This window comes from Pyxicephalus adspersus, chromosome 3, assembly GCF_032062135.1.
Source record: "Pyxicephalus adspersus chromosome 3, UCB_Pads_2.0, whole genome shotgun sequence".
NCBI lineage: Eukaryota > Metazoa > Chordata > Amphibia > Anura > Pyxicephalidae > Pyxicephalus > Pyxicephalus adspersus.
The window spans coordinates 84378337-84395469 of NC_092860.1; the positions used below are offsets into that span (position 1 = coordinate 84378337).

Consider the following 17133-nt stretch of genomic DNA (forward strand, 5'->3'; position numbering starts at 1 on the left):
TATTTGTACTGTACTCAAGGCCAATTATGTAAAGCAGTTAGGAATTTAGAAACTCCCAGGCTTTTCAGTTGCAGTTACTGAATTTTGATTAAAAATCAATTAAATTAATGTTTAACTATATGATTAACTTATGTTCAACTTTTAGAATTATTGTCGATAGGGACAGGATGTCTCTCCTGCAAAAATCCCTCCTACCTGTCTGATTGCTCTTGGAAACAGTCAAAAAAGCTAATCATCCTAATGTCATCCTGGCCGAGCCAATCAAGATGCCCGAAGAAAAGTAAGAAGAAGATGGCAGCACCCTTCAACGGAATGGGAACATGCGAGTATCTTGGGTTTAGTTCCACTTTATAGAATATAATGTTTTCTATTGCTGTTGCTTAGAAGTACTAATATTTTCATTCATTGTTTACTGGACACTATTTTGATTGATATTCAGCCATTACTATTATGGAGGTGAATATTACAGGCAATTTATTGAATCCATTAAACCTGTTATAGGGCTGGCTATCTAGCATTGTGAGTGGATTGTGCAGGAACGGATATGTTAGTGAAAGTTTAAACACCCAGCTTCTATAAACTATTTTCCCAAAGTTGCTTACAAAACACCTTTTATAGTTACATAGTTAGTCAGGTTGAATAAAGACAAAAACAAATCCCAGATATAAAACCATATGGACATAGTTGGTCCAAAGGAAGGCAAAAAAAACATGGTACTACTTTACTTTCAGCAGCTTAAAAAACACAAAATGTTTATTGAGTATTTAAAAAGTGTTGTTAAAAAGAAATGTCTTCTGAATCGCTGCAAAACAGTCACTGTGAACCAGATATTGTTAATGTGGGTGTGCATTCTACAAAACTTATGTAATAGATCTCTGAACAAAGTCTGAGGTTCAGTTTTCACACCTGAAACAGACTGTCAGAGCTTGGTAACTGAAAATGTTATACATACAGGTCAGAGGTTACCACTCCTTTTACCTGCACAAAGAGCACAGAGCTGCCTGTCCCATCTCCAACGTATTTAACTCTCTCCTATTCAAATGTTTGCAATTTAGCAATGCATATACTGTTCACTTCAACCTTTGTTGAAATACTTTCTTATTTTATTTTGGATTGGATGTATTACTTTCTGATTTTTATACTGAAGCAAAAAAATAAAAGACAAAACAAAACAAAAAAATACTCTAAACTCCAATGTTTAATGTATTGCATTATCACTTTCAAATGGTTCACACAGCATACTATGCAACACTTTGCAAAGTCCCTCACAATCTAATGTTCCTAACATATTAATCAATGCTAATTAAGATCAGTTTTGGCAAACCAAAAGAACATAGAAACTCCATGCACATAGTGTCCTGGACAGTATTTAAACCTGGGATCCTAAAGCTGCAAGAGCAAGACTGATAACCACTGAGCCATTATGACAGCCAATAAATAAATACAAAATGTCTACTATATTTTTGTATCACAATAAGATTGTTGACTGTGCAAAAACTGTGTTCCAAATGTGTGTTAACTGGATCCAGTATTCATTAGGAAATGTTTATGGTTGCCATGAGCAAGCAGATTATTTATTGTACATAACAAGCACTTCAACAATGACTTTTTACAACCCTCTATAGCATTATTTTTTTAATAATAGGTAAAGATAAGCTGGAAATGTAAAAAGGAGTCCATAAGCTTACCTGTCTATTAGATTTGAGAATGCAAAATAGTATATAATAAATATCCCTGACTAAGCAAATCAAGGCTGCAAGAACACAAATAAATATACAAGTAAATCCAGATCTGTTTGCAACAAACTAACCTCTTTCCACAACTTTCTGCTATCTAAACTTCCTTGCTCTTACTAAACTTGGCTTTTTACCCTCTGACTCTGCTGCTGCACTCTCCTATGGAGGCCTGGACTTTACATCCCAAGCCTAGCAAGAGAGCAGATGGCTCAATCTCTTACCCTACCTGCTCTATTTTTCACTTTATTTAAAGTGCATTCTATCCCCCTTTTCCACCCCTACCCCTGATTATTGCTGAAGTCTATCACAGTCTACTCTCCTGGCCCAATCTCTAACTTTTGGCTTCCGCAAATCCCGCAAAGATGACCTGCCATTCCCCCCAACCCTTTATTTTCATCCAAACTGCTCTCTATTACCAGCTCTTTGGAAATAAGACAGATCATAAACAGCCCCGCACACACTGCCAGGTACATGTTGCATCTTGTCTTTTCTACACTCTGCAACCTCACCCACCTTGACAACTCTCCATTTCCCCTTTCTGACCGCAATGTTCTCACCTTTAACCTCTCTACATATTGCCCTACTTTGTGGCGTCCCAGACCAGGTGAATGGTGGCAGAGAGGTACATGTAACCTCTATTCACTGGCTCTGGACAGAGTTGCCCCTACCACGTCCACTTGACCCAATCCCTTAACATCTACAAAAATATGCCCCTATCTGTCCCCAGAGACCATCAAACCTCTTGTACATGGTTATCTTCCTCCTCTCTGGTATTCCACCAACCAGACATTCTCCTCCACATTCTAATATGAATGCTGCAGCCAGATTTACCCTTTTCTTTCACCAGTTCTCATCGACTGCCTCTCTTTGTAGTTCTCTTCATTGGCTTCCATTTCACCTTAGAATCAATTTCAAGCTCCTGTGCTTTGCCTTACAATCCCTCCACAGTTCTTGTCCCACTTCCTGACCTTATAGAAAAATAAACCTGTTGCACATTTAAAAGAGCTCCTAAAACCCATCTTTTCAAACTTGCCTGCCTGCCTTCTTCTGTCTCTTAAATTCTCACTACTTACCGGTAGTCACCATCCCAAATCCACACTCGTTTTGGGTGCTACTTTCCCCACCTCCTAGATTGTAAGCTCTTCTAGGCAGGGTTCTCCCACCATCCTTTGTTATTGTCTGTATCTGTCATTTGCTACCCCCCTTTAATGTAGAGAACTGCAAATTATGTTGGTGCTATATAAAAGCAGTATGACAATTGCAATTAAATAAAAAAATGAATGCAGTAAAAAAACGGCTTTTTTGTGAACAGGTGTGAGTTACTCAATTCAAATTATTCTATTCTTATTTTGTGTATATATGTGATATGGATTAAATGTTTTGTTTGTTGAAAGGGAACAGGATTAGCTTTTGGACACCTGTGAATTTGAATTAGCACACTGTTTGTGTATAGAGAATATTGGATTTACTCACACCATGTGAGAATGGATTAAGTACAATATGAAATACCCTGGGATGTGATCTGAAGTCAGCAATGAACCCATGGGAAATCAGGTGCATTTACCTGAAATGGCAGCATTTGCCAGAAAAATAACTTTTCAAGCTCACGTTTAAATAATATAAAACAATATTATTAATGATTCAATTGGTTGAATGTGATAGGTTATTAGATATGTCAGTAAGGTTATTTTATTTTAATTTTGATCTTGTTTTTTTTGGTAGGTTTGCGTTTCTTTTCAATATAAAACTATAGTGTATGTGGCGGTCTTTTGGAATGGCTGCAAAGGGAATATGGTGTTGGAGCCACTAACTAATTTTTCCCAGGGACCAATGTTTTACTATATCATGTAGTATATTTGAAAAGAAAACTGACTTATCTATACTTGCTGCTGCTCTGACTCCTAAAAGTCTGACACTCTTCTCAAGCCTGGGTCAGGCAACATCCCTGATCAGTACTTGCTCTTTTCTACAAGCAGTGGGCTGAATTCACTGCAAGCAGAGATATACTTAGCAGCAGGTCAAGGGAAGGCTACACAGAGTGTTTAGTATTTTCTACTGTCTCTGCCAAACACTGTTCAGCTTGGGAAGCACCCTAGGTCAGCGGTCGCCAACCGGTGGTATGCATGAAAATTTTGGTGGTTAGCGACCTTGGCCGGTGTGCCCCTAAAGCAGGGTCAGGAGAAGGACCCCGCTTGGAAGGGAACACTGTCCAGAGCCGTGGACTTTGTCCTCCTTATAGGTCACAGGCTCAGGGTGGTGCGTAGTGTCTCAGGCTTAGATCTGCGATGGGAGAGAGGGTGGGTTCTGGCATCATGACGTCACTATGGGGGAAGTTTCTTCCCCTTTGAGTGACACCCAGCTCCCTGCACATGTGTGGTCCAGGGCCGGTAAATGTAGTGGTCCGTGGGCTTGAAAAGGTTGGAGACCAATAGGTGGTCCATGTATCCTGCTTATGTCAGAGTGACTGGATTAGAAATGTTACATGTACAGCTCTCCAATAAATCTTGTAGGGTGATTTTGATGCACTGGCATCTTTGGGTCACTGAAAATACATTGGCCTCAGAAAAGAAATTGTGCTACTATTTTAGGTGATATAAGACATTCAGCAATTTTGTTACAGTAGAGGTTTATTAAGGCATATTTTAAAATCCCATTCCTAATAAGAAAACAGCACACCAAAAATTATTAGGTAGGTGCACATGAGTTTAACATTATTTTATTTCTCGATACATCTGTCATGACTAGGAATCCCACATTTTGTGATAGGTTATTTATTTATATGATAGAGAGGAAGAATAGGAACATGATAAGGGGGTGGAAAAAGAACCAGGAACTAAAGATAGGAGTTCTCATGGTCCCATTGCTGGGGCGTTTAAGAACTTTAAGAAACTAGCAGATGCCTCTTTGTATCAGTTTTCGTAGGTAGCTCACTACTGAATAGCAATTATTTTGTATTATAATTGCATAAAAGCCATATTAAAGTATTTCCAAATCTGAGGATGCAAACAAAGTGTTCTACATATTGTACTGATTAGGTCAGTACTTAACTGTAGAGTTATTGCGTATTTCATTCAGTCACAGTGTGCTTTGTTGATGGTAATCCTGGATGAAATAAAATCAGGATTACACAGGTGTAGGAAACCCAGATTGCTTACACTCCGTAAAGTAGAAGTACTCTTTGTACAACAAAGGTAACTTAAACTATCTATCTATCTATCTATCTATCTATCTATCTATCTATCTATCTATCTATCATTTAAACATTGGGTAAACAGTTATACTTTTTCCCATTTCCTAAAGGCTGCCAAATTAGTTTATGTAGAATCGTCACAATGGCCCCTCTGCTTGGTTTATTGAAATATAAAGGACTTGGACAGCTCTTCACGTTCCAGGTTCTTCTTGCTGGATCTGTGTTTTGTGGAAATGTTTTAATCTGGCCAACAGAAGGAAGCCACTGGCTTAATATAAAAATGATAATTGATGAACTGACTGCAAGGAATCATAATGTTACAGTGCTGATATCTACTGGAGCTGCTTACATCAATGCAAATTATAAAACGCCAGAGAGTTATGAATTCTATCAAGTTGCTTATGGAAAAAACTATACCTTGTCTATTATTGATGACTTTGTTAAGCTTTGGATGTATGAAAAGCCAAACATTAGTGGTTTTCAATTTTTCAAACGAATGCACGAGTTGGGTCTTCGAGTAAATGCAATGTATAGGGAGAACTGCAATTCTGTGCTTAAAAACCAAGAATTTATGGCAAAGCTGAAGTCACATCAATACAATGTACTTTTATCTGATCCCGTTGTTATGTGTGGTGAACTTATAGCTGAGAAATTGGGTATTCCTTTCATTTATACACTGAGATTTTCACCAGCCTCAGCAGCAGAAAGATACTGTGGCCATTTACCCTCCGTTCCATCATACAACCCAGCATTTTTGTCCGAACTGACCGAAAGCATGTCATTTTTTGAAAGGATGGAAAATATTGTGTCTTATCTAGTCCAAGACTACATCTTTCACAGCATTTGGAGTGAATGGAGCCCTTACCACAGTGACATATTAGGTAAGCCAACGCAAATAGTCCAAATCAGATTCATCTACAGATTATATTAAGTTATGTTTTCATATGTTGATCATAGTGATTCAGTACCTTCCAATGCTTTGATTGAAGAAATTGGACACAAATATATTGGAAGTAAAAAAAGTCAATAGACACTATTTAAAGAGTCAAAAGATTCAAATATTAAAACGCCAAAAAAGGCATTTGGGGCAATAAAATAAAAAGAAGTTATTTACATTTAAAAAATGCTAATTCTTGGTGGTTGCAACTTTTTTGCCTTCCCTTTGACCTAGATGGTGGGATTGCTCTGGGGACAGCTGTCAGTATAAATTCTATCATTCAAGACAGAAAACTTACATTTACAATGTTGGGTAGACCCACTGTGGCACTAGAGACAACAATTTATTAATAGGCAGTTTGATTATTAAGTCCTATTGGTATATGATAAGTCCTCAGACTAACCGCAGGCTAACTGTCAGGATAGGTGGGTTGCTTGGACACAGGTTGAAAGTTCAACAATCCATTTTTTTCAGATTAGGGAATATGTGTGCTGCAGAAACCTGTGCCATAGTCTTAAATAATGGCCACCGGATTATAAAGGTTTGAGGCTGATCAATACACTTCCAGAGGTTCTGAATGTTCTAGCACTTGAAGCCTAAATTACAGGGGCTTCAAACAATTATAATAATTGTCTCATAAACATATGATGTATTGAAATAAATGTAAAAAATTAGTTCAGCATTGTTTAGGAGATTTGTTTATTGCGTCATTGGAATAAATCTTGTTACCAATGTAGATTACTGCTGAATAAATATGTAGTAACAGCTCTGCCATTCTTAAACATTTATATCTGTTTGGTGTGTGGGTTAGGCATGTAGGCTGGTGCTGCAATTTAGCATGTTATTTTGAATGTTTCCTATAATTTCTATATGGCCCTATAATCCTGACTTTGTGCCTGAAATCAGCCAGACCAGGTAATGGCCATTGTATGTCTAGGGGCTGCATAAAATCTGTGTTGGCAAAAACCCTTCAAGTGGGGATCTAAGTCTTAGTTGCCTATTAATACTCCAGTTAATTTCAATATTACCCAAACATCCCCTGGTAGAGGATTTTTAATGCCAGTGATTTATTCTTCACTAGAGAATATTTGGTGAATGTCAGATTCTTTGCCTTATAAACAGACCTCTTAGTGTTACTAACCATATCCATATGGGGTACAGGCAACTTTGAATCAGGGAATGCTCTTCTAGAAAATAGAGTGGTGTTGTGTTTTGATAAAGCAGAAAGGTAAGTTTAAAATCCCTGGGAACCTCTGTGGGTTGGGAGTTTTTGTGGTGCATGCAGTGACCGGACTAGTTTAGCATGTGGCTGGTGCAATTTGAATAACCTGCGAGCGTTACAGCAAACCCCATATGGCTACCAACAACAGTAGTAAAACATACATGACTTTGCCTTCATAAAATATTTTTTTGATGTATTGTTTAATTTAGGAAATACTTAATACACCTTTATGGAATGTGCCTTTATGATTTTGTTTGAATAAACTTTTAAATTGATAACTAAACTTTAACTAAATTACTTGATACTACATTTACTAACTTTAAATCTAAGAAAGTATTAGAAATAATATTAGTAGGCCTTTTAATGTACTTAAAAGAAAAACAGTATTCAGTACTACACAATGTGGCTTTCCTTGTTGTGTTATCCTTTTGATGTGCTTATCAGCAAAGACAGGTAAAAACAAAATGATTGTTTAAATGCATACATGTGAATGAAGATATCATGAAAGTAATACTACAAAACAGCTTAAAATACTTGTGTTGCTCACTGAGATTGAATATACTTTTGCAAACACATGTATTTATTATTTAGGGGAATACATGATTAAATTTCAGTAATTAGATTATCTGATAAGGGCTGAATATTTGCCAAAGCATTTCAAACATTTTAGAATAATACTATTCCAACTCAGTGGCTCTGAAAAAAGAAGATCTGATTTAATCCAGATTAACCTGATTGAAGGGTTACCCAAGACTGCTGATATTTTTCTGCCGTTTGCTGTCTCTGGAGGCTAAATTACACCGGTTGCATTACAAAGCATACATTACCAAAGCTGTCACGTTCTGCCAACACAGCCCCAAACACTCAGCATAATTTATATTTAAAGTAAAATTTAAGAATAATGCATCAGTGAATAGTAAATCAATTGAGGTTTTAAAATACACTTTACTTTTTATTGTGCCCCAATTTATTCAATACTCAACGTCCTATCTACTAAGTGTTATTAGGGTATGTTCTCATAGTTTATCTCCCCCCTTACAATACTTTTACCTCCCCTGTCCCAACCCCTAAATCAGGCTTTTCACTGACATTTTACACAAACTGCTATTGCTGGTTTTAAAATATACTACTTGCTGTTGGTGATCTGATCCTCTGCCTTCATTACCTCCTATATCAATGAACCAGAATAAATATACTGCTCAGGTGTTTTGTTAGTTTAGTTAGTTGTCTAAATGTTTTTTAAGGTGCCTAAATTTAATATGACTATAAGATAAAATTTACATCCAGACATTTGTTCAGCCATTGCGGCTTTCATAATCTGTCAGTAAAGGTCCACTTTAACATTTATTCTCTGCCCCTCTAATCTAAAAACTAATCCCTAACTAACTAAATACACAGTTGAGTAGAATAGCAAGATATGTACCTGCCAACAACATGAGCCACGTGACAGTAGACCTGATTTATTAAAGCTCTCCAAGGCTGGAGAGGATACACTTTCAGCAATGAGACTGGGTGACCCAGCAAACCTGGGATGGATTTCTTCAATGTTATTTGCTATTTGATAGCAAATGTTTTGAATCCTAGACCAGATCCATCCCAGGTTTTCTGGATTACCCAGGTTCATTGTTGAAAGTGTATTCTCTCCAGCCTTGGAGAGCTTTAATAAATCAGGCCCAGTGTGTCAATGCAGGAGAAAAATTAATGAAAAATTATGAGAAAAAGCATATGTAGTACACTAACAGGAAGTGTCTCCATCAAGGGCTCTCATGCAGAATCACCATGTAAAAGGAATACAAGTTATTATTATTATTATTATTATTAATAATAATAATAATAATAATGTTAATAATAAACAGTGTTTATAAAGGGCCAACATATTATGCAGCGCTGTACATTAAATAAATAGCGCTGTACATTAAATAGGGGTTGCAAATGACAGACAGATGCAGACAGTGACACAGGAGGAGGAGAGGACCCTGTCCTGAAGAGCTTACAATCTAAGAGATGGGGAAGCAGCACACAATAGGAGGGGGATTTTTTTAAAAATTTGTAAATTACCTTTGAAATTAAATAAACATATTAAAGCTCATATAAGTTTTCAGAGATCAAACTTACATACTTTATTTACTGTCTCACTTTTTAGAGAACTAACACTTGGTCCTTTTTATCAAAGCTCTCCAAGACTGGAGAAGAAAGACTATCATGGGTGAATCTCGGTCATCCAGCAAACCTGGAATGAATTTGATCCAGAATTAAAAACATATGCCAAAAAATAGCAAACAATTTTAATAAATCCATTTCAGGATTGGAGGATCACCAAGGTTCCCCCATAATAGTCTTATCTTCTCCAGTCTTGGAGAGCTTTAATAAATCATGCCCAGAGTGCTAATATTTTGTTATAATGACTTGATATATTTAATTGTTTTTCAGTGCATATTACACTCTACCAAGAAAGCAACCATCAGTTTACATATTAACAAGATAATATGATTTTTTGTTATATAACGATGTGTTCTCTTGTATACAGTAATTCATTTCATTTTAAAATACCTAGGGCCACCTAGTAGTCATCTCTTGTACTGCGTGTAAACTAAAATTCATGCCATAAAACCGATGAGTTCTAATAAATCCAAGGTCAAGGTCCTGATAAAATATGGGTTCCTGACGTGCAGGTTGTCATAAGCAAGTAAGAAGCTGTTATATGGTCTTTGACCCTACTTTCCCAGATAATAACTTGTGCATGCACAATACCGAGCATATACTGTGTTTAGCTTTGCCTGCAAATAATCTGTGCAGTGGAAGGTAAAGTCATTGTTGAAGATAGTTTGGACAAGAAGTTAATTGTAAAAAACAATGGGACCACACTAAAAAGACACTGGGCATGTGTTGGAGACTTCCAGATAAACAAGTTTTAGACCTCTATCATGAAGCTAAAAGACCCAGTAATATATTCTGGTCCCTTTCAGCAGGACAATGGGGTATTCTTAAGCTGCGTACACACTTGCAATTTTTGTTGTTGGAAAGGATCTTTCACGATCCTTTCCAACGACAAGGGGCTGCAAGATGCATGAACGGTGCTGTACATACAGCACCGTTCATGCTCTATGGAGAGGGGAGGGGGAGAGCAACGGAGCGGCACCCTGCTGCGCGCTCTCCCCTTCCCTTTCATTAGGATCGGTCGTCATCCATCGTCCGTGGATCCAGCAGGTCGGTCGTTCGGACGATGGACGACACCGACTGTACACACAGATTTTCGCCAGATATTTGGCCGATGCCGATTATCGGGCGATAAAAATCTGCCGTGTGTACGTAGCTTAAGTTTACAAAAGTATCTTTAGCTTGTCTCAATGATTCACTCTGGATGGATAACACCTTGCTTGACCCAAGGTGTTACCATGTTTTCTACGAAGTGCACTGCAGTGTATCTTGTTTCTCAACCCTGGGACAAATACATTGCTGTCAAAATGTCCTGCAACTGAACTGTAGCTTCCTTATTGGCAGCAAGAATTCTCCTGGGTTGCCTCTAGGGTTTATTACAATGTAACATTTGCATAGGCAGTGCCATTTATGTTACCTGGATGTTTAATACAACTTTAGCACAAAAGTAGTGGTGGCTCAGCAGCTACTCTGCCTCACATGTAAATAATTGTGAATTTGTAAGGTTTTTAAATATAAGATGGAGTATGGATGGAAAACCACATGTCCTTGGCTACGACAGCCAGCGGTGTTGATGTAAGTTCCGACTTGCTGCCTAAAGCAAAAATCAACCCTGCCTTACTCACTTGTTCCCATTCCCTTGCAGTTCCATCTTCTGTCTTTGCTCCCTGCAATCTTCAGCCATCTTGATTGTCTGGACTGGTGGGACATTACTCCTATGTATGTGTGTATGAGTTCATTTATTTCTGGCATGCACAGAGAAAGCCAGGCGTGTCAGATATCCTGGTATTTAAAGCTAAAAGTGTGCATGCAGCTCAGATCTTATGCCATAAACCCTGGAGCAATCAGGCAGGTAGGGGGGATAATTGCTGAAGGGAGATCACTTGTTACTTTTTGCCATAATGACCTACCTGATCATAGTATTCTAAAAAGTTGAACTTTAGTTCTGCTTTAAATCTGAACTCCAGACACATAACAATGTCACTACCATGTCCTGTCCTTCCCTTAATAAAGAATTTTTGCATAGCCTGTGCTGCTTTTGGGAAGCAGATTGAGCAAGAATTACGGAATTGATTGAACATACCTTTGTTGGATAGTAGAGATGAACTACAGGGACTACAGGAGAGGAGACAAGTGATACTGAGCATCATGCAGCAGGAAGTGGGGGCAGCGCATATGGGTCTAGAATAGTTTAGGCTTTGAGGCAAGGAATTACTTTTAAGCCAAAAATCGACATAAAAGAGTAGACAGCATGCCCTACAATATACTGGCTATAAGAGAAAATTATATAGAAAAGGTCTATTTATTTAACAATCATATACATCATGTAAGAATAATACTGTGGCCACTGGATGGAGCAAAAGCATAAATAAAGATGTATAATTGTGCTACGGGTTGGCAGTTACTGAGAAGTTCCTGGTTGAGTGCCAATTCTTTGCCCAAACTCCAACCCCCCAATCTGTCTCTGTATTTTTTCCCTAAAAACAAAAGGGTCAATAGCCTGGGTCATCTGTGCAGACTCTGCCAGAAGGGATATGGACACAAGTGGGCTCTAATAGTGTGTTATAGTTTGATTTTTCTGTTACATTTTATGTGTTTTTATGGTGGTGTACAGAAAGAAATTCAAACAAACATTCTTCTGGCAACCTTACATGTGCGTCTGGTAACAGGAAAACGTTTACAAAAAGTCTCAAGTAACATTCTAACATTTACTGGTAGCTAATGGTTTTCCTGTAAAATGCATCTGATTCTGGGGGAATGGATAATGACTCAAAATTTTTGAACTATGGCACCTATTTAGAGTAAACTGCAGTATTTCACTATAAACAGTTTTATTTATTATATCAGATGCATTTTGATCTGTGGAATATCTGTGGAATTACAAAAACAATATAAAAGTTAAGCAGATATGTTGTTAGTTCAAACAACATAATAAAGAATATATATCCAATACCACTGTATTGTCACTTTAGGAATAACAACTGTTAACTGAAAAGGCTCATAGAACCCTCAGCTGTGAGAATGATATAGTATGGCTAGGAATGGGAATTTCCCCAGAAAATCCTCATTTCCGCACCAATGCAAAACTTCCTGTGGAATAAGGGTGTAACAGGGCAAGGCAAAATATTTTTCTATGACTAAAGGACAACCTTGCAGCTTCAACAGAATCACTGAAAATACACATTTTTTTTATTAACATGTTTGGGAGATCCTTTAAAGTTTTATGTGGTGTCATGGTTTTTAATTAGAGTCTCCCTAGAATGGAGAAGACTGGACTGAAGAAGATAGACTATTATGGGTGAACCTGGGTGATCCAGCAAACCCAGAATGGATTTTATTTTCTATTATTTGGCAAATGTTTTCAATCCTGGACCAAATCCATTGCAGGTTTGCTGGATTAATATTTTGGATGTGGGATCCACTATGTAAATTGCCAGTCCTATCATTTTCAGTCTCTCTCCAATCTGTGTTGGACCATCACCAAGGAGTTATTGGGCATCAGCATTCATCACAAGGGTGATTCTTCTTAGACAAGCTGAAATTAAATGTCTTCTCTGAGAAGCTAGCACTTTTCTGCACCATGCTCCCTGATTTTCAATAGGTCAATAAAGACGAGAGGTGGACAGGGTTTCCCAGCCCATTACTAGTACCCGCTCTGGTGGTGTGGGCCTGGAAGTGTGTTACCCAAGGAACCATAGCCCAATCCTATTGCCTGTTCCTGTGGCAATGTTTTAGGTTAGTGTTTGTGCAATATGGATTTGTGATGCAACTTTTCTCTACCAGTAAAGTGCTGTTTGATTTCTTTTTGTTTTTCATGATTTTGTTTTAACTTTTAATTGTAAAAAAAAGCAAAAGGGAAAAAATTCAGGATGTGTCAGATGTTATCTCAGAAAGGGGAAAAAGATGGGTGGGAAATAAACAAGTTAAACTTAATATAAGGATATATAATTTATTTTCTATTTTCAAAACTGCAGAGCACAAGGAAAAAAAGCTAAAGTATATCTGTACATCCTGTGTGGACAATTATGGCCGTTTGATGGCTTTTTTGGCTAGCTAATATTAAGTTGACCATTTGCATTAAAAGGCAGGAAAATCTTTTGTGAACATTTGCTAAATAAAATAAATACATAAACAGAGAAAAAAAAAAGGAAAAGTCCTTAAAATTACAGGTTTTGGGAATGCCTCCAAGCTGTGCATGGTGATAATTCTCAAGGGGATACATCCTCACCAACAGCATACTTTGGAATCAGTTAAATGGCTTTATTCTGATATATTTAGCAGTGATATGTGTTTCATCAAGCTATAGTAGCATATATTTGGGTATATCAGTAAACCTGGCTGAATATTGGCAGCTTTGTGCCTGGATGAGACTGCTTGTTGTGTTTGATTTGGTTGGCCTTTATTAGTTCCCTCTTTTCCTATCTGCCTTTGACATAAAAAATTTGCATAAAAACATACAATAATACCAAAATTACTAATAATTAAAAAAATACAATACAAAAATACAAATAAATAAATAAAAATAATTTCCAAAAATATTACATTACCTGAAAAGAATAATAATACAAAATTAAAATTTACAAACAGAAAACATTTATACTTACATTTTGTGGCAATACGACGCCTTAATTAGTAATTAGCCCTCTTACAATCATAATCCCACCTCTCCAGGATATATACCAAAACCTCCATCTCCTCTCTTGCCATTGGTGTGGCACGGGTGTCTGGGCTGGCTCTTCGCTGTGACATCTCTTTCACGTGACAGGAAACAATAACAGGAAGTGGCTGGATTTGCAAAGTGCTGTGGGAAATCAGCAGTGCAAGGTGCAAAGTCCGGAACGTGCGTGCGTTCGTTCGTACGAAAATTCGTCCGATAATTCGCCCGACCAACATTCTTGAGGTAGGTGATGCTGCATATTTTTATATATTTTTTTATGTTAAATGTTTATAGTTTAATATGTTATATTTTATATATTTTTATGTTTTGCACAGATTATGGCCTATGATGCATTTAATAATCCCGACTTCATGCGCGAGGTCCCATCCCTGTCTGTGGAAGGTAAAGTCTGCAGATTATTCCAATCGTTACATGAAACTAAAGGAGTATACCGCTATGGTGGAGCTCTGCAAGACCGTGAATACTGCGGCCGACATAAAATATGTGAAGCAGAAGATAAAAAACCTGCGGACCATGTTCAAAAAGGAAATAAACAACAGCGTTCAGGTGCTGCAGCGGATGATGTATACCTAAATTATGGTGCTGCAGATCAGGATGAAGGTCGGCCATCGGTGTGCAGCCTGGAAGAAGCGGACAAGGATGCTGGGGAAGGTACACACAGAGATGCTGGGGAAAGCCTTGATGAGACTCCTGAGATATTCAAGACACCATACCAGGTAAGGTATTGAAAAATATTTTTGTTATACATTTTATAAAAACACAGGCACAACTAATATTAATAGTAATAAAGCAAGGAAAACATATAGTACAGATTTTTAGTGCAGTCCTACATACATACATTGGGGTGTCATGCGATCCTGCCATTCTACTGCTCCAGTAGTGTTGAAGTACTCCAAGTACTTGTTTCGGTTTTCTTTTGCCGACACAAGCATGTAGCGGTACTGCAAGCTGTAGGTCCACTAGACCGGTGAATTGGTTACTGCTTTCACCCGGTGCAGCTGTACCAGAATCTTGCTCCATTAGAGGAGCAAATGATGCACTGCAATTATTGAGCCGTAGAAAATTATGTAGCAAGCAGCAAGCATAGACTACCTTGTCAATTTTGTCCATGCGGAGATTGATAGCAACATGGAATATTCGAAAGCAATTTGCTAGAATACCGAATGCATTCTCAACCACCCTCCTAGCATGAGACAACCGGTAATTTAAAAAAAATTTCTGTTTGTCCAAATTTTTTTGAGGCTAGGGTTTTAACAGGTTTTCATGCAATGCAAATGCTTCATCTGCAACAAACAAAAAGTTCATTCCCTCTACAGTTTGGCTGTTTCTAGGAAGGTGCAGTTGCTTGTTCATCAGCTTCCTTTGAAACGGTGTACCATCCAGAACCCCTCCATCAGACATGCGCCCATTTCTTCCTATGTCCACTAAAACAAATTCATATTGTGCATTCACTATTGCCATGAGCACATGCTGAAAAAAACCCTTATAGTTATAATAAAAAGATCCACTGTCTACCGGTGGGGTAATTCTTACATGCTTCCCATCAATTGCTCCTCCACAATTTGGGAAGTTCCAGAACTGGTGAAATTCTGAAGCGATGGCCAGCCATTCCTATGGTGTATCAGGAAACTGAAAGGAGAACATAGGAAGAGTTTAATATGCATAAAAATATGTTCTGTTTATATGTTCTATTTATTTTTATTTAACCTGCAGAGAGCTCACCTGCTGCCACAACATCCACTCCTATGAGTTCCAACCAAAAAAGGTGTCAGAAAAGAAAACATCAGGAGCTGGAAAAGAAGGAAGCTTTCAAGAAAGCCATGTCCATATTAAACGAAAAAGAGGATCACTTGGATGGCTTTGGCTTCTATATTGTATCAAAACTGCGGCAGATGAGCCCAGAACAAGCAGGTGCTGTAGAGATTTATTTGACCGATTTGGTCAACAAAGGGATGCTGAACCAACTAAACCCACAATACCCTACCTATTCCTACCCCTATCCATACCTGCAGCCTTACCCTTCACCTGTACACACTCCACGCCACCAATATGAGCATCATCACTACCCTTCCTCAAATACACCAAATCAGTACAGTTTTGGCAATGAAAGCCTCCATTTCACTGATTTATAGTGGGGGGTGTGTCACAAATGTTAATTGTTTTTTTGTTGTTAATATTGTTAAAATAGTTATGTTTTGATTTTATGGTTATTTATTGTTATTTATACTTTTTTATTGGCACTTTGTTACATGCACTTTGTTAAATATCTTTTGGTTATGAAGCAACTGTGTCATTTTGATTTAATGATTGTATGGGGTCTCTACCTTTATGTACTCATCTTTCAAGCAGTCGATAATTGCCGCACACGTCTCGGGGATGATATGACCCATTGCTTGCAGTGAGATCCCAGTGGAGAACTTCATGTCCTGCAGAGATCTTCCAGTGGCAAGGTATCTCAGGGTGGCGATCAACCTCTGCTCAGGTGTAATGGACTTCCTCATGAAGGTATCTTGTTTCTGCAGAAAAGGTCCAACTGGAGAAAGTAATTGCTGGAAACAGACATCTGACATACGAAGATAATTCTTGTAGTCATCTGGGAATGAGTGGCGCAGTTCCCGTAGCAGATTCCCATGTGAAATGTTGTCGGTCCAACAACCAATCCTTACACCACATTCGCCGCTTCTTCTCAATATCCTCCTCTTCAGCACTAAGCAGACACATCAAAGCAAGAGCTGCTTTCTTCTTCCTTGAGAACACTTTGAAGGGCAGAGAGCACAGAGGGACAAAGAAGCAGTGTGGTGAATGTCGTTCGTTTGACCCGATCGTTCGTACATACTCCTCTGGTTCCCCACACTTCCTGTATCGTTCAAACGATCGCATCTATCATGAGTACAATATCGTTGAACGATCGTGTCGTTATTTGCATGCACAGGATCGGTGCTATACGATCGTTCAAAGATATCGCGCAGGATCGTTGGTTGTTCGATTACAAACGATAATTATTAGAAGTGTGTACATCGCTTGAGTCCAAAACAGGTTTTGACTAAAATACATTTTTAAGAAAAAAGAAGGTAGCTAAAGTTAAACAACTAGTCGCCCTGTAGATGCAACGAATCCCCTGTATTTGCAGAAATAGTAGTACAATTTTGAAGATGAGGAAAGGGGGTATGGACTGGCACACAGGACAACATACAGTGCAAATAAACACCCCCC

At 38.0% G+C, this 17133-nt stretch overlaps 1 protein-coding gene across 1 annotated transcript in view; it reads left to right on the forward strand.

The window, feature by feature from the left end:
- The first annotated feature begins 215 nt into the window (after positions 1-215).
- The window catches only part of LOC140326696 (UDP-glucuronosyltransferase 2A1-like), a 42905-nt gene continuing 25987 nt past the window's right edge, over positions 216-17133 (forward strand). The window contains exon 1 of the mRNA XM_072405535.1: positions 216-322. Coding sequence (XP_072261636.1) covers positions 241-322 — 82 coding nt within the window. The 5' untranslated portion in view covers positions 216-240. The remainder of the gene's footprint in view (positions 323-17133) is intronic.